The sequence below is a fragment of the Danio aesculapii genome, chromosome 9, assembly GCF_903798145.1.
Source record: "Danio aesculapii chromosome 9, fDanAes4.1, whole genome shotgun sequence".
In the NCBI taxonomy this organism is placed as follows: Eukaryota; Metazoa; Chordata; class Actinopteri; order Cypriniformes; family Danionidae; genus Danio; species Danio aesculapii.
This window is the reverse complement of record NC_079443.1, coordinates 44,666,701-44,686,621: the sequence shown is the minus strand read 5'-3', so window position 1 is coordinate 44,686,621 and position 19,921 is coordinate 44,666,701. Positions and strand designations below refer to the sequence as shown.

Below are 19,921 nucleotides of genomic sequence, written 5' to 3'. Positions count from 1 at the left end.
GAGTGTGCAGCTGCCCACAGAGATTACCGAGACAGTGTCAAGAGGATTACTGGACAGAGACGAAACAGAGACTCCATGTGTGCCACCGTTGTGCTCGCACATATGTCTGGGTCATTTCGCTCTCCAATCGAAAGTCAGAAGTAGGAAATTTCATTTCGCGTAAAGACAGCTGGATTATTTCCACAAATATTAATGTGATATGAAAAAGATATCAGTCTGTCTAATCTTTCTGTATGTGAAAAGTTCAAATGTAAAGCCTCTAAGTTCCATCTGAATTTTTCTACCGTTTATGAGCATTTTCCTCAGCCTCATATGTTTATGTTCACTTATTACATTTTAAAGGCAATGAAAATAACCGATTCATCACTATAAAAGTGAAATCACAGAACCTGAACCATAATTTTTTAAAGAAATCTTCAGATGACACTTAAGATTTGAACTCTTCATGCATAGATGTGCATCTTAATAAATTAGAATATCATCGAAAAACTGGTTTCGGTTTCAGTAGTTCAATTCAAATAGTCATACACATATATTATACATACCTGTTAAACCTCCCATTTTTCCCGGGATTCCCCCAGATTTTACAATTTTATCCCGATATCATCCCATAAAGGTTTTTTTCCCATATTTCTCCCATATTTTCAATCTTTCTATGCCTCTTGCTCTTAAATGTGAGTCTGTACTGTGCTTTCATTTTATTTAGTTATGGAAACACTTTGAAATAAGTATAAAAATGGTGGGATTCCCTTTATTTCCATTAGCGCTACTATGCGATCCTCAAAACAGTCAGTTCATGTAGCGGTGCAGGACTGTCTAACGCGCTCATAAGTGATAAATAGACACGATTTCCCAAAGGGATACTGTACACGTGATTTGAAGCGCAGCGAAAGTGGACACTCTAGGTTTTTGGGTGCGTGTTTGAACAAACATATACACATAATAATAATAATAATAATAATAATAATAATAATAATAATAATAACAACATCTAAACATTCTTGGTGGGTTTTCTTTTAAACACAACTAATTTTGTCTTAAATTAGCTTAAATTAATAAGTTAGGAAAGCAATCGAATGCTTTCATTATAGATGTGTGCAGTTTTAAAGTGACTCCTCTGTTACTTAATATAATCAAACGAAACATCTAAATGAGAGATTCATTTGCTGCTCTTTAATAAGAATGGTTAAATTATACAGTAAAGAAAAGGTTAATGAGATTTGATAACTTGATTCTATTTCTTTATAATAGCTATTAATTTGAATAGGCTAAACTGTTTGCTAATTTATTTGCAGATTTTTAATGTATCCTATTTATTCTATCTTTTGTAAATAATAATAATAATAATAATAATAATAATAATAATAATAGACAACGCAGTGGTGCAGTAGGTAGTGCTGTCGCCTCACAGCAAGAAGGTCGCTGGTTCGAGCCTCGGCGGGGTCAGTTGGCATTTCTGTGTGGAGTTTGCATGTTCTCCCTGCGTTCGCGTGGGTTTCCTCTGGGTGCTCCGGTTTCCCCCACAGTCCAAAGACATGTGGTACAGGTGAATTGGGTAGGCTAAATTGTCCATAGTCTATGAGTGTGTGTGGATGTTTCCCAGAGATGGGTTGCGGCCGGAAGGGCATCCGCTGCGTAAAACAAATGCTGGATAAGTTGGCGGTTCGTTCCGCTGTGGCGACCCCAGATTAATAAAGGGACTAAGCTGAAAAGAAAATGAATGAATAATATTAATATTATTAATAATAAAAACACATTACTGACATTTTTTGTGATTACAATTATCTTCCCTTAAACCTTAACACTCAACCTTACCTGTATCCCATTTCAGTAGCAGCATAAATGCTGTGCAATACAATATGAATACGTTAACTGAAACAGGGCGTTATCCCTTATTTTCACATCCCAATGTTGACAGGTATGTATTATATACATGCATTAAACACAGACTAATATATATTTCAAGTGTTTCGTTTAACTCTGTTTTATTGATGCATATTAGGCAGAGAGTTAAGGTATCAAATATAAAGAATCACAAGACATTAATTGATCCAGCATATCAGCAGAAAATAAAATGAGTTCACATTTTCTTCCTTTCTGAATCAAACAGTACAATTATATATTCTTGCATCAAAATGCAAAAAAAAAAAGAGATAAATAAAATAACATTGTAAATGTATATAAATATGCAAAAAGTACAGTAGTAAAAAAATAAAAATAAATTGAAAAAAAGTAAAGAAAGAAAGAAAGAAAGAGAATGAAACACAAAAAATATTCATAAACTTGCATATTTTCTCTGTGCTCTTCATTTGTAACTAAGCCAGGGGCGAGGAAAATAGGTCAGGTATAGTTTTTATATTTCAAGTGTTTATGTATTTTAATTTCAGTGATTATGGCTTACAGCAATGAAAACCTCAAATTCAGCATGTCAGAACATTTGATTATTACTTAAGAACAATGAAAAAAGGATTTTTAACACAGAAATGTTGAATTAAGTAAAACTATGAATATGTACGGCAGTTAATGCTTTCTCTTCACAATATTTGACAATTTAGGTCAGGTGACCTTTTGCTGGCCAGTCAAGTACAGGGATTTAAATGTGTTATTAGTTTTTTGGCAGTGTATGGGCACCAAAATGTCAGAAAACACTTAATTAATCTTGCTCTGCATATGGATCATGTAATGAAGCTCACGGATTAGAGCAGTGTTTCCCAACCCTGTTCCTGGAGGCACACCAACAGTACATATTTTGGATGTCCCCATTATAATCTGAGCCATTCATTTCAGGTTTTTGAACCTCTTCTAATGTTCTCATGATTTGATTCAGCTGTGTTTGAATAGGATTTGAATGTGTACTGTTTGTGTGCCTTCAGGAACAGGGTTGGGAAACACTGGATTAGACAAATAGATTCAGATTATACAGAGGAAAAAAAAGTCTCGCACAAGTCTTTTGGAATAATTGTTTTTCGATACCCACCACATTCAGTCAGTATTTCATCTACAGTACAGTCTTACCCTTATAAATATACCCCAGGACAGCAGTTGTGAGTCCCACACTTTATATTAAGTGGCCTTAATCACTATGTACTTAGATTTTAAATGAAATCAGCATCTCCATAATGCTATTTTATTTTATTTTATATACATGTTTTTATTTTTATTTTATTATTTTTATTTTATTTTAATTTTTGATTTTTAATTTTTTAATTTAATTTTAATTTTATTTTATTTAAATTTAAATTTTATTATTTTAATTTAATTTTATATTTTTATTTTGAATTTATTTATTTTATTATTTTTTATTTTATTATTTTGTTTTATTTTATTATTTTTATTTTATTTTATTACTTTAGATTTATTTTAATTTTAATATTTTATTTTATTTTATTTTACTATAAGTCTCAATAGTAATATGGCCAGAAGAATCAATAAGTCATTCAAATTGTGGAGTAAATTAATATATTGCATTACATTTTCATGAGATCTATTGGACTGAGTTTATCTGCAGTCTGTCTTTTCTCACACACTTATACTCACATATGCATGCGTGCAGCAGTGGATATTTCATTCCCGGCATGTGCTCAAAAGTGCAGCTGACTCAATTGGTATCTTTGTGTTTCTTTATCCTCTATCATCCAGCCCAGGAAGCCTCCAGCTGTAGTATTAATGCGGACTGACTAGATATGCAGTTTTTTTATTTTTTTTTGCTATTTTGAGATTAAAAAGATCACGATTTACCAGAGCTCACCATTCCCCTTTTGCAGCTATCCATTACGCAGTCCATTTGGTTGAGGCTTGAGAGGTCGAGGTGCGGGAGGAGGCTTTATGTAATGTATTCAGTCCTGCAGAACCCCAGACACACAATAACCATTTTTTTGTGTGTGTGTCTGCTGCCGCTGACAGGTATAAGCCCTTCATTGATGCTCATGCCCCCCTGGATGGACTGACTGTCTTCCATTCACTCTCTTGCATGAGACTTTGTCTGAATTAATCTGGACGTGGTTAAAAGCAGCTTTTTAAGACACCATTCTTCCACATTAGCATTTTCCAAAGGTTTCTCATCCACACTGAAATGTCAGAAAATGCTGAGTTAATCTTGCTCTGAATTTGGATAATATTATGAAAGTTCATTTTTAATACCCCACCACTTTCAGATGTGTGTATTTGTATAGCCTTATAAATATTGGGCAGTGATTGTGGGTCCCACTTTATATTAAGTGGCCTTAAATATTCATTATGTTTATTAAATTTGTTTAAGGTAAGTGGTTGCTATTTAAATGAATTTAAACAAACAAATTAAATTTAGTAATGTTCAACTTCATCTGCTTGTTTAAATTCAGCCCATATAAATTGCTTGCAACAATTTTTAATGATCCATTTTTTTCAGTGATATGTATATAATTTAAATCAATGATTTTGTCCAATACAAGTATCATCTACCTGTTTTTACTAGGGATGCTCCAATCGGGATTTTTGCAGCCGATAGCGAGAACTGATTCCTTGTCAGGGTGATCAGCCGATACAGAGTACAGATTCTGATGCTTCTAGCTTTATAATGCATAAAGCACGTTTTCAGTCCAACTATGATACTTAAGTGGAGATCTTGCCTTACCTCAGAGAATAAGATATTCATATAATTTCTTAAACATGTCACTTATAATCATTTAGTGTGGACATGTCAATTTCAGAAGTAACTTTACAGAACAAAATAGATAAAACAGATTTTAAAAATTGGCAAGAAACATCACTAATTTGGAAACATTGCAAAATTTCCCTAATATTTCCAGCCAGGATTTAATGAACTTGAAATATTGTTGAAAACACAGAACATTCAGTTCTGATATGTTAAATGATTTCAGTTCTTATGTGTCCGCTGCTTGTAAACTCGTAAACAAACAATTGTGATCGGTTCATGAGATCGGCCAGATTCGTGAGTACCGATCGAGTGATGAAATGTGATTATCTGCCAATACTGATCTCTGGCCAATCGATCAGAGCACCCCTAGTTTTTACAATGCATTTAAAAAATATTAAAAAAATTAATTATTTCCTGAAATTACAATTATCATCCCTAACACTTTAACACACAACCTTACCCATATTTCACCTCAGTAGCAACATAAATGTTTGCACTTGCACTTATTTTTTGAAGTACTGTTGTAAAGCCCCTTAATATAATGTGGTTTAATGATTTTTTAGCAGAAAATTATATACAGTTGAAGTTAGAATTATATAAAAAAACATTTTTTTTTTCTTTTTTTAAATATTTCCTAAATGATGTTTAACAGAGCAAGGAAATTTTCACAGTATGTCTGATAATATTTTTTCTTCTGGAGAAAGTCTTATTTGTTTTATTTTGGCTAAATTAAAAGCAGTTTTTAATTTTTTTAAAAACATTTTAGGGTCAAAATTTTAAGCTAATTTAAGCTAATTTTTTTTCTGATAGTCTGCAGACGAAACCATCATTATACAGTAACTTGCCTAATTACCCTAACCTGCGTAGTTAACCTAATTAACCTAGTTAAGCCTTTAAATGTCACTTTGAGCTGTATAGAAGTGTCTTGAAAAATATCTAGTAAAATATTATTTACTGTCATCATGGCAAAGATAAAATAAATCAGTTATTAGAAATGAGTTATTAAAACTATTATGCTTAGAAATGTGTTGAAAAAATATTCTCTCTGTTAAACAGAAATTGGGGAAAAAATAAACAGGGGGCTAATCATTCTGACTTCAACTGTATGTACGGTCTACACTTCACACAAAAAAAGGTCCACAAACCATTTTTTGTCATCATTTGCTGTTGTATTTACCAAAAGAAATGACAAGTATACATTAACAAATGTAAGTGTGTAGAGGGGAAAATTCCATTTCCATAATCATGTCCATAGGAGAGCGTCTTCAAAAATGCTTGTCCACACAGGACAAAAACTGTGTCGGTGTGGGCAGAAAGCCAGAACATTGAGGAACAATATGTTTTTAATTTCATCCAGATTGTTGTAGATTTAGCCATGATAAACATCTTTAATTATATAGTGCCTTGGTTGAGAACGCACTAAAAGATTTTTTTTTTTATCTTACAAGATTTTCAAAATGTGTGGCACGGTGGCTCAGTGGTTAGCACTGTTGCCTCACAGCAAAAAGGTTGCTGGTTCGAGTCCTGGCAGGGCATCCGCTGCGCAAAACATATGCTGGAATAGTTGGTGGTTCATTCCGCTGTGGCGACCCCTGATAAATAAGGGACTTAGCAAAAGAAAAAATAATTGAATGAATGAATGGAGATTTTTAAAATGCTTGAGACTACACCGTGGACTAGATTTCATCATTTTGCTCCTATAGTTTGTGGTGTGCCACAAAGATGACACCTCACACAGAGTCCTGAATGCGAACACAGAAAGTCTTGCAAAACCTTTAAGACTTGAGAATAAACATGGTGGACAAATAAACAATTGTGCTGTTGCCACAAATCAACAAGTTGATCCTCGATCTCTCCTGTCCAAATACCCTGTATGCTGCGCCATGACTTCTGTTATGCTTCCGTCTTCTGTCAGCTGCTCTCTGATTGGATTTTTTTTGTCACATGATAATCTCTGATAGTACGCACACAGTCCCTGTTGTATCGCACACATCAGGATTTCTATTTGTAGATATTAAACTTTGCATATATTTTTGTTTTACATTTTCGGGGCAAGCGACACGGTGGCTCAGTGGTTAACACTGTCACCTCACAGCAAGAAGGTCGCTGGTTCGAGCCATGGCTGGTCAGTTGTCATTTCTGTGTGGAGTTTGCATGTTTTCCCCGTATTGGCATGGGTTTCCTCTGGGTGCTCCGGTTTCCCCCACGGTTCAGACATGCACTATAGCTGAATTAAATAAACTAATCTGGCTGTAGTGTATGTGTGTGAATAGGTGTGTATGGGTGTTTCCCAGTACTGGGTTGCAGCTGGAAGGGCATCCGCTGTGTAAAGCGTATGCTGGATAAGTTGGTGGTTCATTACGCTGTGATGAGCCCACATGAATAAAGGGACTAAGCCGAAGGAAAATGAATGATTGAATTTTGGGGAATCAGTTCTTCAGAACAGATTAAGTCACTCTTAACACACCTTCCACCACACGAAAATCTGATAAGATAATCTTCAGAATCACCAAGATAATTGGGACATTAACTGGGATAGTCGGAAGGGGAGAAATCGGCTCAAAATCAGCATGAATATCTTTTGGCATGTGTCCAGTCATTTAAATGCCACACAGTAGTTTTGTACAGTGGCTGAGTCCGCTCAACACACTGCAACTTAAGAAAACATTTGCAAATAAAAAAACACCAGCCAACCAGGGGTGCGTTTCTGAAAACCATCATTAGCCAATTTAGGTCGCAAGTTGCGTCGTTACATACATAGCTCGTTTATTTGGCGTTTCCCTAATCCATGGTTCCAACGAACATTCGCAAACTGCTTAATAAAGTTGCCACTACTCCTCTGGAGCTGTAGTTAGAATCATAGTTCCTGGCTGTATTCTATTCCCAGTTATCCCCCTATGCCCTATTAATTTAGAACATTTTAACATTTAAACTTGGAATGATAAAAAGCATTAAAGTCATCAATCTTAGGTTTAATTTGCTTTCAAAGAATTTTTACAGTTCAGTTTTAGCGATCTTCATGTTGATAATTGCGTTACCTTCATAGTGCACTTTGAAAACATTGATGTCATTTTGTACACAGCCGTGGCTCATGACGAAAGCAATAGGTGACCTTATTTTAAAGTCATTTAAAAGCAGAATTCACGTTACATCTCCAAAACTTGTGAAAACAAAAAACTTAGCATACGTTAATGATTTTAATTTGTAGTAGGTTATTTATTATCTGCACTGTATATGACATGGGCCTGTTGGTTAGAACATTTCTCCAGTGGTTTGCATGTGTCAAATTGTAAAAGTAGACCTTTCAAAAAATAAAAAACAAATAAACAATGTCTTACTTATTATTAATATTAACAATAATAATCATCATCGTCATCATTATTATTATTGTTATTGTTATTAAAGTAGGATTTTTCATTTCCTAATAATACATATAAAATTTCATTTATTATAATAATAAATAGCCTCATTATTTATTTATTTATTTATGTATTTATTTATAAGATTTATATATGATATTAGAATATGTGTTAGCTTTTGTACGTGGCTTTAAGTTTTAGAATAGAATATGTAATGTTCTCAATAATATTTGTAAAGGAAACATTGGCTCTATATGTGCCATATACATATATTTCAATTAATATGGAAACCGAGTGCTACATCGTTCTTTTGCCAAACAATGCATGTACTATGATAGTTCAACCGTGAGTTACGTCGTTGTTTGGCAAACGCACCCCTGGCTGGAATTTACTTAATGTGCAGTGGCTATTGGTCAGTGACCAGATGACCTGTAATGTGAGTTTTTTTTTTTTTTTTTTTTTTTGTTTATTTTAACACTGATTACACGATTTATTTGTTTTTACAAATTATTACCTTAAATAAGCTGACAAACAAAATATAATTTAAAGATTAATGATTTTTTTTTCACAATGCCTCATTAATTGTTGCAATGAGGTCAAATAAATTGCAGACAAGAATCATTCATTCATTCATTCATTTTCCTACAGCTTAGTACCTGATTCATCAGGAGTCACCACAGTGGAATGAAACGCCAACTTATCCAGCATATGTTTTACACAGCGGTTACACTTCCAGCTGCAACCCAGTACTAGGAAACACCTACAGTATATACTCTCACATTTACACACACACATACACTACGGCCAGTTTAGTTTATTTGATTCACCTATAGCACGTATCTTTGGACTAAGGGGGACACCGGAGCACCCAGAGGAAACGTATGTGAACACTGGGAGAACATGCAAACTCCACACAGAAACGCCAACTGGCCCAGCCGGGGCTCGAACCAGCAACCTTCTTGCTGTGAGGCAACAGTGCTAACCACTGTGCCACTGTTTTGCCCTCCAGGTAAGAATCATATTTTAGATATCATTCAGGTCTTTTTTGTAGGCTAATGATGGAAAGGACAACATATGTGTGCATGTGTTGCGAGTATTTGCAGTATTTTTTTTTATTTGCGTTTGCATTGTGAGTATTTGCAACACGTGTTGAAGGGATTTTCTTAATATTCTGGTGTTTTTCCGTTTCTGTTTTCTCAAGTTGCAGTGGGTTAAGCTCTCTCTCTACCACCTTAGTTTTGACTACAATAGAAGACATCAGCTCAAGTCAGTGCAGTGCTGATTTCATTATGTAGTTTCAAAACCACAGCGAGCTCATTAGTTCTGAAATTCTCCAGCTGAGCTATAAGTCGCTTTAAGAAGGAGAGTAAAGTCATTCTGTTGACATTCTCACCCAGTAATGTTAGCGCAGTCAAGTTGATAAATGGAGTGACCATTAAGACCCGTGACCATGAGGTATGTGAGTCGGGTCTCTTCTCAAAGGCAACAGATGGGCACAGGAGGTCAGTCCGCAGCTCTGTGCCCGCTTCGCAAGCAGGGAAGCTTGGCTTGAGCGTGCGGTGGGGAGGAGTCAGAGCTAAGGGAGAGAACATTCAGCCACCCGTGTAGCCCACACAAGAGCTCCAGACATCCACACTCACACACATACGCCTTCCCACTTCTCGACATTGGTGGTTTTAGGATGTAAACACTCCCCACCTGGTTTCCAAAAAGCTCAGTGTGGGGTGATGCTCAATTCGGAAGGTGAGTCATCTCGAGACCTGATTTGGGTTAGATAATTTCCATGCCTCTAACTAGGCTTCTGCATGGTAAAGTCTAGATCGGGTATGCGGCTGGCCGGAAGTCGGATTATGCACAATAATATAGCAGCATTTTTAATTACACTGTATAACAATAATTAATATTTTTACAGTACTATGACGGTTGAGTTTAGGGTTGGGGTGGGGTAGACGTTAATAAAATACAATAAATGGAAATTTAATATATAATATAAATCATTCTCGTTAACTTCCGGCCGCAACCATATCTGATCATAGCAACAACCTTTCTGCAGGTATGAAATTTTCTTGTTGGGATTAATTGCTGAAGCTTTTATCACGGTACACTGTAAAAAATAAAATCTGTTCATTAACAGTTTCCGTATTTTGTGATTGTGTTTTCCGTTTATTTATGGTTGTGAATTGCATCATGGGCTGTTGATCTCTGGTCTGTCGACTTTTATTGTTGAAAATTAAACTACAGTTTAACAAAGTGACTTTTATTGACATTTTAATAAATAATGAAATTATTACTATACTATTACTATTATACTATGAAATAGTATACAGAGAAATAAATCGAGTAGAAAATATACTGGCAGTTTATTACAAGGTTTTTGTACCGTAATATACAACAATAAACCAGATTATATATTACCATAACTATTACAGATGTTAATAAAAGACACCTTTTTTAACATTTCAAGGTTAAAAGTTGTTGGAAGAAAGATCAAGGTCTCGTAATGCAATTCAAAAGTATAAATAAACCGGATTAAATGAAAACATTACTCACAAAACATGGAAAACTGCTGAATTACGAATATTTTCACAGTGTATGGTACAGTATTATCATTATATTTATTATTGAAAATTATATTGACCTAAGCCTATAAAGTTTCTTTAGCAGATATAATAACAAAGAATACTTAGTGTATTGCTTTATTGTTTATAGATGTTTAGTGTAAGCAAATGTTTCAACCAAATTAAATTACAAACGGATGATAAAGTACAATGGGGAACACTTTACAATAAAGTCTCATTAGTAAACTTTAGTTAATGGATTGAAATCAACAGTAAGAAAAAACAGATTGATTAGTTACTCTGTTAATATTAGTTAAAATACAACTGAATTTTATTAGTTATTAACTCCATTTAATAAAACGATTATGACTTGTAATCAGATTGCATTAACTAAGAAATTAACCTCCGCTATAATGAATAAAAGCTTTTGTGGTTTTTCATCATGAGTTTAGTTGAATTACCTAATGCTAACCATTAAAGCCTTAATATAGAGTGTTAACATACAGTATGATAGCCTCCAAATTGTCAGAATATTCAATCAATATTTCAGCATGCAGTAGTCTACATTAACCAATTAAATCTATTTGTATTTGGTGCTGATGAACACCCCTGCAAATACTGTATGATTATTCCAACGCAATCTCACGGCAATTCATAACTTTTTTTATTTAGTAGCTAATTCATATGAATTCGTACTATCTAATTCATACAATTTAGTACGATTTGCTCATGCTCATACGATTTGGGTTTAGGGGCGGGGTTGGGTGCCACGCCTCCTTTTTAAAATCATACTTTTTCATATGACTGAACTCGTACGAATTAGCCACTAAACTGACCAAACGTAAAATACTTACGATTTCTCGTGAGATCAGGCTGGATTATTCTTAAAACGCAATTTAAATGTTTAAATAATTAATTATTATGAATTATGAAGTGCCCATGATCCATTCAGCTTAAGTTTTATTTGTTGATAAGTTTATGTCACAATAATAATTGTTTCAAAGCAGCTTTACAAAAGGTAAACATTATTGCATTACAATCAAATTCGGAAATAACCATAACTTTATTAGTTACTAATAACTTAACCTAATTAACTAGTAGCTAATAGCTTCATTTATTTATTTTCTTTTCAACTTAGTCCCTTTAATAATCATTGGTTGCCACTGTGGAATGAACTGCCAACTTATCGAGCATTATGTTTTACGCAGCGAATGCCCTTCCAACTGCAACCCATTACTGGGAATCACACACACACACACACGCACACGCACACACACACGCACACGCACACACACACACACACACACACACGCACTACGGCCAATTTAGCTTATTCAATTTACCTATACCACATGTGTTTGGACTTGTGGTGGAAACCGGAGCACCCGGAGAAAACCCATGCGAACACGGGGAGAACCTGCAAACTCCACACAGAAATGCCAACTGATCCAGCCGGGGCGAGAACTAGCGACCTTCCTGTTGTGTATATATAAACATAGTTAACCTGCAGTTATATATTATATAGGTGATGTCTATGTGTACATGTTCAATGAAGTGTCTTTGCGTACTTAGTGTATGTGTTGTCCTTGAAGTCCTCGATGGTCATCATCATCTCTTCAAAGGTCTTGGATCTCATCAAGTGGCGCTGCACAGTCTCTAGAGGCCTCGGTATGGGCATCCCCCAGTGGAAATGGAAAACAAAGGAAATAATCAGCGTAGCAGCTGTTTATAATGTGTTTGTGGATGATATATTAAATGTCTATGTGAAAATGAAGCGCTATAAATGAAAATAGGAGTTATATAAACAAGGATATAAAACAGAAGTATTTCTAACAAAGAGCCTGGTGTATTGAGACAGGAAGAGTGTGTTCTACAGGTGGTTTGTCAAGCCCACTCACCATCCTATATTTATGTGATGCATTGCGTGTATGCTTTACTAAAAAGATAGGTCTTTAATCTAGTTTTGAGAAAGTCACTGAGAAAGTGTGTCTGATATCAATATGGTGCATGCTCTTAATCACAATATGTTGAATTATCTTCTTCTAATCCTCATCGCTTTGTTGTTTCGCAGGTATGAAGACCCCCTTGAGCCCCACCCAGTTTATAGAAAATGGACAGCTGTGCTTTGCCATCCCTGGCTGTGTGGAGGTAAAGGAGCCCACTAAGGCCAACACAGACATGCAGCTGCAGCAGGAGAAGAAGAAGCTGCTTTACTCACTGTGTGACGTCTGTAACATCCAGCTGCACTCCGACGCTCAGGCCCAGGTCCACTACAACGGCAAGTCTCACCTCAAGAGGGTCAAACAGTTGAATAATGGAGAGGTGCCCAAAGCAAGCACTAGCTTGGCTCCCACTTCTCTGCAGTCTCTCAGCAGCAGTCAAGGTAAGACCTCCAGAAGCCTGGGGGAGAGCTTTGAGATGACATGCTTTGTGCAAGCGTACACAGCTCTGATGCTAATGCGCCCAGAGTTAGCATTTGACTCAGAGGGCCCGGATTGTCATTTCATGTGGCATTTTTATGAAGAGTGTTTTCTTAAAGCCATAGTTCACTCAGACATGAATATTCTGCCGTCATTTACACTTCACATCATTTCCAACTTTTTTTTGTCTACATAAGAGTACACTGCAAATAAATGCTTTTCTTATTTAAAGTATTTCAAGCTTATTTAAAGCTTGTTTCTAGGCCAAATATCTAAATATTGTTAAACCAAGAAGCAACTTCTTGACAAGGAAAAATATTGTCTTGTTTTCAGACAAATTAAGTAAAAAATAAGTAGTTTTTTTTTCTTTAAACAAGTAAAATAATCCGATAAAATAATATGGGGAAGGCAGAATAACCTTGTTTCCGCTTTGAAATAAGATAATTTTGCTTACCTCATTGGCAGATTATTTTGCTTGTTTTTAGGAAAGATTCTCTTAATTTTCACTTATTTATTTCTGAAAACAAGACAATATTTTTACTTGTCTAGAAGATGCTTTTTGGTTTAACAATATTTAGATATTTGGCCTAGAAACAAGACAGATACTCTAAGAAAAACATTTTTTGCAATGCATTTATTTATTTGTGTCACTCTCAAAATGTATCATAAAGGTACCATTTGAGTCCATTTTGAAGCGCTCACTCTTATTTTCATGATTTATTTAACTTATTTGTTTATTTTTGTTCAAAACATAGATGAATTTGAGTAGAATTCACTGGAAATTAGATTTAGAATGGTTTGCGAACATTTGTGAGTCCTATCTTCTCTACTTCACAGAACTAATGTGTGATGCTTTTCCATATAACAATGTAACTATCAGTTAGACAGACACGTTAACAAGCTATAAATGACACAAGACAATTCATTTGACATTTGACTCATTGGTACAGCACTGGTGGATTAAAAGCTTCTGTTTAATAATTGGTTTGGGATCAAATTAATTTCATCTTGTTGCTGTAAATAATGAACATTGCATCCGAGGGTCATTATTTCGCATGAAATCATGATCTGTTGCTTGTAAATAAAATTCGATAGTGTTGAAGTTCTATTACACACGTTTTTGCCATTTGTGAATTTTTGAAACAGAATCACAAAAATATCTGCAACCACAGTTGACTAACAATGCCAGCAATCTAATCAAACTGATTTGAATCTCAGGTTCAAAACCATTGGCAAATTTTTTTGGTCAAAAATAGTTCACTGAATTATTAATTTTTTTGCTCTTCAAGTTCTTTTATTAGATACAGTATAGTGGTCAGGATATGGGTTTGGAGCAACATATGGTGATGATGATGATGGTAATGACAGATTTTCATTTGTGAATGAATTGAAGCAGACATTTAGCAAAGCGAGAAGCATGGCCTACAAAGCAAAATATCTCTGGCCCAGCTCTGGCCCACACAATCAACTTTTGCTTGGCCCACATGCCGCAGTTAATTACAGTACATGACTGGACCAAGTCTGGCTTCCAGACAAGGGAAAAACTTGGACCATATCTGGGCCAGTCTCTGCCAAGTTAAAAACCCATAACTGAGCCTGAACTGGGCCATATATGTTGGTGTGTCACGACTACAATGCAGTTGATAAATCCATGAATCATCGTGCTTTAGGCGTGTTATGGGTGGGCTTTTTCTCAAAGTGTCCTGACTGGAAGATCGACCAAACTTACATGGCCCACATATCAATTATTAACATCTGGGCCAAATACTACATTTTACATCTGGCCCAAGTATTGTGTGCTGCCTTAAAGATGGTGCCGATCTGCCAAACCAGGGCCATGTTTGGCCCACATGCTGTATGCCAGTGCAAGATCTATGCCAAATCTGGGCCAAAATTCTTTGCTACCTGCGACATGTTTCTGGTTAAGTATGTTGCTCAGGTGGTGACAAGTTCATCTTTTATGGGACTCCAACCTACAACCTTTCACTTTCAGGTTCTGAACATTACTTATAATGCTTATAATAGACTTATAATGCTTTGACCTATTGTTTAATATCATTTACAAGCACAGTAGCATATTTAAAGCTGCTGTAAAGGCTATTTCTTTCCGTTCGCTTCCCGTCCCTTTGCGCCCCCTGGCGGCTTTTTCACAAACTGCGGTCTTACACTAAAAACAGAGCAGCATTTATTTCAAATGGCGGCGGTATAAGCCACGGCGGTAATAGCCACTTTGAACTCTCACCTACTGTAGATCCTTCAGATATCACTATATACCACTATAGCAAAGTGTTCCTTCTCGGTTGTGTTCTTTCTTAGTTTTTCTTGTTTTTTCCTGTGTTGGAAATTAAATGATTATTATTTTTAAAATTCTCTTTTTATTTAAGAACATCTTCCAGGTAGCAAAGAATTCTGGCCCAGATAAAGCTGGAACAGCAGGCATTCATGTGGCACTGGCAAATAGCATGTGGGTCAAACATGACCCAGGTTTGGCAGAGGTGGCACCGTCTGTAAGGCGCCCCTACAAGACATGGGCCAGATGTCAAATGTAGTATTTTGCCCAGATATTAAAAATGTATATGTGTGCCGCTTAAGTTTGGTCTATGTTGACCCACATTTAAAATCCTTTTAATTATTTTTTTGAGTAAAGAAATATTTTAATTCGCAAAATCATTTCCATTCTTCTGTTTACATATTCTAATGCCTTCATTTTAATCCAGGAAACAATCAAGATTTAATTATTTGAATTATTAATCTATTCTTTCTTGTATGTTGCTACTGGAATTTGGCTTTCAGGCAATGGCCCAGTTCAAGCCCACTTATGGGTTATTAACCTGGCTAAAACTTGGCCCAGACATGGTCTATGTTTGGCCCTTGCCTGGAAGCCAGACTTGGTCCAATCATGTACCGTAATTCACTGCGGCATATGGGCCGAGCAAACGCTGACTGTGTGTGCCAGAGCTGGGCCAGAGACATTTTCTATGCAAAAGTCACTGAAAACACACTTATTTTCTTTAGCTTTAAAACATGTGTTGTGAGTTGATGTATTTTGGCTACTTGTTTGTTTGCATGTATTTTGTGTTTTAATGTACAGCACTTTGTTACCCATTGCAGTTGGTTGAAGTACTCTAGAAATATAATTGCATTGAGTTTATTTCTGATTAATAATATTATTGAGAAGCGATATATACCTGCACATGGTGCCGATTCTGTTTGTAATTTTGGACAGAATTTCAAAGTGCAGCCTTGGGCTGGAAGGGGTCCGGTTCTGCGACCACAGGATTTCATCTCTGTTATTTGCAGATGATGTTGTTCTGTTGGCTTCATCAAACATGGACCTTCAGCATGCACTGGGGTGGTTTGCTGCTGAGTGTGATGCGACTGGGAGGAGAATCAGCACCTCCAAGTCCGAGGCCATGGTGCTCCATCGGAAAAAGGTGGTTTGACATCTCCAGGTTGGAGGAAAGTCCTTACCCCAGGTGGAGGAGTTCAAGTATCTTGGGGTTTTGTTCATGAGTGAGGGAAGGATGGAACGTGAGATTGACAGGCGGATTGGTGCAGCGGCAGCAGTAATGCGGTCGATGTATCGGTCCGTTGTGGTAAAGAAGGAGCTGAGTCGAAAGGCAAAGCTCTCAATTTACCGGTGAATCTACGTTCCTACTCTCTCCTATAGTTATGAGCTTTAGGTCATGACCGAAAGGACAAAAGCTTGTATAAAAGTGGCCTAAATAAGTTTCCTTCGCAGGGAGGCAGGGCATACCCTTATAGAGAGAGTTAGGAGGTCTGTCACTTGGGAGTAGAGCCGCTGATACTCCACATTGAGAGAAGTCAGCTGAGGTGGCTCACGCATCTGTTTCAGACCCCCCCCCCCCCGGAGGAGCTGAAGGGAGTGTCTGGGGAGAGGGAAGTCTGTGGTTCTCTCCTAAGACTGATACCCTCGCGACCTAGCCCTGGACATGCGGATGAAAATGAATGAATGAATGAATGAATGAATGAATGGTGCCATGTTTCATGGTGGCATATTTCGATATAAAACGTTGATTTGTGAATCATTAATGGAATATGTAATACTCAAATACATTGCAAATCTTGACAACAATTATGAGTGTTACCTTCAAAATCATTATTATTTTCTGTTGTATATAAAAATAACTGTAAATAATGCACAATATAAACAAAACTCTCTTACTAAAGCTTATTTAAAAGAATGAAACCATTATAATTGGCTATGGCAGATGAATTCTCTACAGGGATGACGATTGCTTGCATTCATTGGGGTATTCTGTGTCACTTTTCTGTAGCAATTCCGCCATGAGCTCAGGTTAATTTCTGACCTCGCTCAGAGCAGAACCAAGGCTTGTGCATCATTTTTGTAACCTCTTGGGTGTCTCTGACAAATACAGTCTTTTTTTTTCCTTGAGTAAGCTTCTCACATGGGTTTTCAAGGGTAATGTGTCTCCTTAACAGGCCTGTGGTGGTGCTGGCATGTGTCGCTGGTGCAAATGGCAGCACCTGCACTTGACCAGTAAGTGGCAGTTTATCAGTGTGTTCACATTCTGGTTGGTGGGTGGAACAAAGCTATTCACACTGTTGAGACTATAAAATATGAAGATGAATCTGTAATAATGGCTCATTCAGTTTATGAGTAAGTTCCAGATGTATGCCAGGTTACCTTCATGTTTAAACAAACGGGCTTATGTTATGCATGTTGCTTGGGAAACCGTTTGGGTTGCACTGATGCAGGATGGGTATACTGATGGAATCATGAGAAGTTGGCGCTGAACTGGCTGGCGAGACTGTGGCTTTCGGAGCAGTGTCAGAGCGGTGGTGACCAAACTTTCATTAGATTGCTGGAAAAGTAGCATACAGGCTACAGACGTTAGACAGCATGTGTTGGACTCCATGGAAAACTTTTGCCTCTTTTGAAGGGCCGGCCAAGGCTAAATGGAATTTTTTATTCTGTTTGAAGAGCTTATTGCACTGTTCGAAGGTCTATTATGTCATAGGGAATTTTGTGATTTTTATGAATGCTGGTAAAATAACCTGTGTGCTTTCCCTTTGAGGAATCCCAGATATGTTTTTTCAGCACGATGACATTACTCTACTATACATTATAAGACATGTGTGTTATATTTCTTGGCTATGTGCACAATAGATGGTTTGAGGTCTGGTTGATGAATAGATCATTAGTTTGATATTGTGGCATCTTTCACAGGGTGGCCATGGGCCCCTAAAAAGTCTTAAAATGTCATGTTTTCTTTATAAAAGGACTTAAAAAGTTGTTCAAAGCCTTGAATTCAGATTTCATATATCAATATATATTTTGATTACATTACCACCAAAAAAGGTATATAATAATAATAATAATAATAATAATAATAATAATAATAATAGTCAGTCTGTTGGACCCAATACCTGTTTCTGATTATTGGACAGACCCATGGTATTGTATTATCAGAGAGTACTAAGGTAGCAGATGGAATTTTGGCATGTCAAGTAAAAAATATATGCTGGGATGAAATTTAAGACCCAACACACAAAAATTCATTCATTCACTTTCTTTTCAGCTTAGTCCCTTTTATTAATCCGGGGTCGCCACAGCGGAATGAACCGGCAACTTATCCAGCACATGTTTTACGCAGCGGATGCCCTTCCAGCCGCAACCCATCTCTGGGAAACATCCATACACACTCACTCATACACTATTTACATTTTAGCCTTCCCAATTCACCTGTATCGCGTGTCTTTGGACTGTGGGGGAAACCGGAGCACACGGAGGAAACCCATGGGAACGCAGGGAGAACATGCAAACTCCACACAGAAATGCCAGCTGACCCAGCCGAGGGTTGACCCAGCGACCTTCTTGCTGTGAAGTGACAGAACTACCTACTGCGCCACTGCATCGCCCTACATACACAAATATATATATATATGCACAACAGTTCTGTCTGGTTCTCAAATCTGAATGGCTGACAGCCATGAGATATTAAAGTATTATCAGCTCTCATACAGCCCTTTCACTCTTGTGTATTACTCCGCCCAAGCAGATGATTAGCAACTCAATATAGTTTGACAAATATTGCAGCTGTTGGACAACATAATGTGTGTTGAGGCTATTTTTTAGTTGAGAATGTAGTTGTTTAGATTGCAACTGTGCAGTTTATTTATAAGGATAGTGCCTACTTTAAAACATTAGAATTTCGGAGAGTCAGCCAGTCGGCGGCCATCACCCTGTCATACTAAGCAGAGCAAAGACTGTTGACGTTTCACCACAAAATGGCGACAGAGGCCGCATAATAAATCCTTAGGGGAGAAAAAAACTCTTGTTTTCTTTTTGTATTTTAAACTATAGCTGACCAAATGAATATAAATCAGGTAAGTGACGTTCTAAGTTGACCTTTCTCTTTTGTATTTTGTAGTGCTGTATTTATACCATAGTAATCTGGTAGTGTTTGCTTTGCTTTGGCTTTTTCAGGGTTAATTATTATGATATCCTAATTGCAACAGAGAAATACTAGGAAAACGTTGTAGACTGATGGCATTTGTTAAAATGTGTGCAAAATCACCTGTTTTGTCATCACTTTAGACATTAAGCTAGAGAATCATTCAAATAAAGTGACGTTGGTGAATGAGCAATGGTTTCTGCTGTTCTGATGGTCAAACAAACAAAAGCCTAAACAAAAAGAATTTTTGAGACCGAATCTGCCTATATATATATATATATATATATATATATATATATATATATATATATATATATATATATATATATATATATATATATATATATATATATATATATGCAGCTAAGGTGGTTGCTATCAAAAAGGTCTTCAAATCTAAATGTGTTTTTGATTTGATTTTAACTTCACTTTTGTTGCAATCATCTAGTGTTCAGTTGTAGTAGGACTCTGGCTATATTATGATTATATTAAAATCTGAGTTTTAATA

At 36.3% G+C, this 19,921-nt stretch overlaps 1 protein-coding gene across 1 annotated transcript in view; it reads left to right on the top strand.

Moving 5' to 3' along the window:
* znf385b (zinc finger protein 385B) overlaps positions 1–19,921 on the top strand; it is a 316,695-nt gene that overhangs the window by 78,099 nt on the left and 218,675 nt on the right. Inside the window, exon 2 of the mRNA XM_056465829.1 lies at positions 12,625–12,936. Within this exon, the coding sequence (XP_056321804.1) occupies positions 12,627–12,936 (310 nt within the window). The 5' untranslated portion in view covers positions 12,625–12,626. The remainder of the gene's footprint in view (positions 1–12,624; positions 12,937–19,921) is intronic.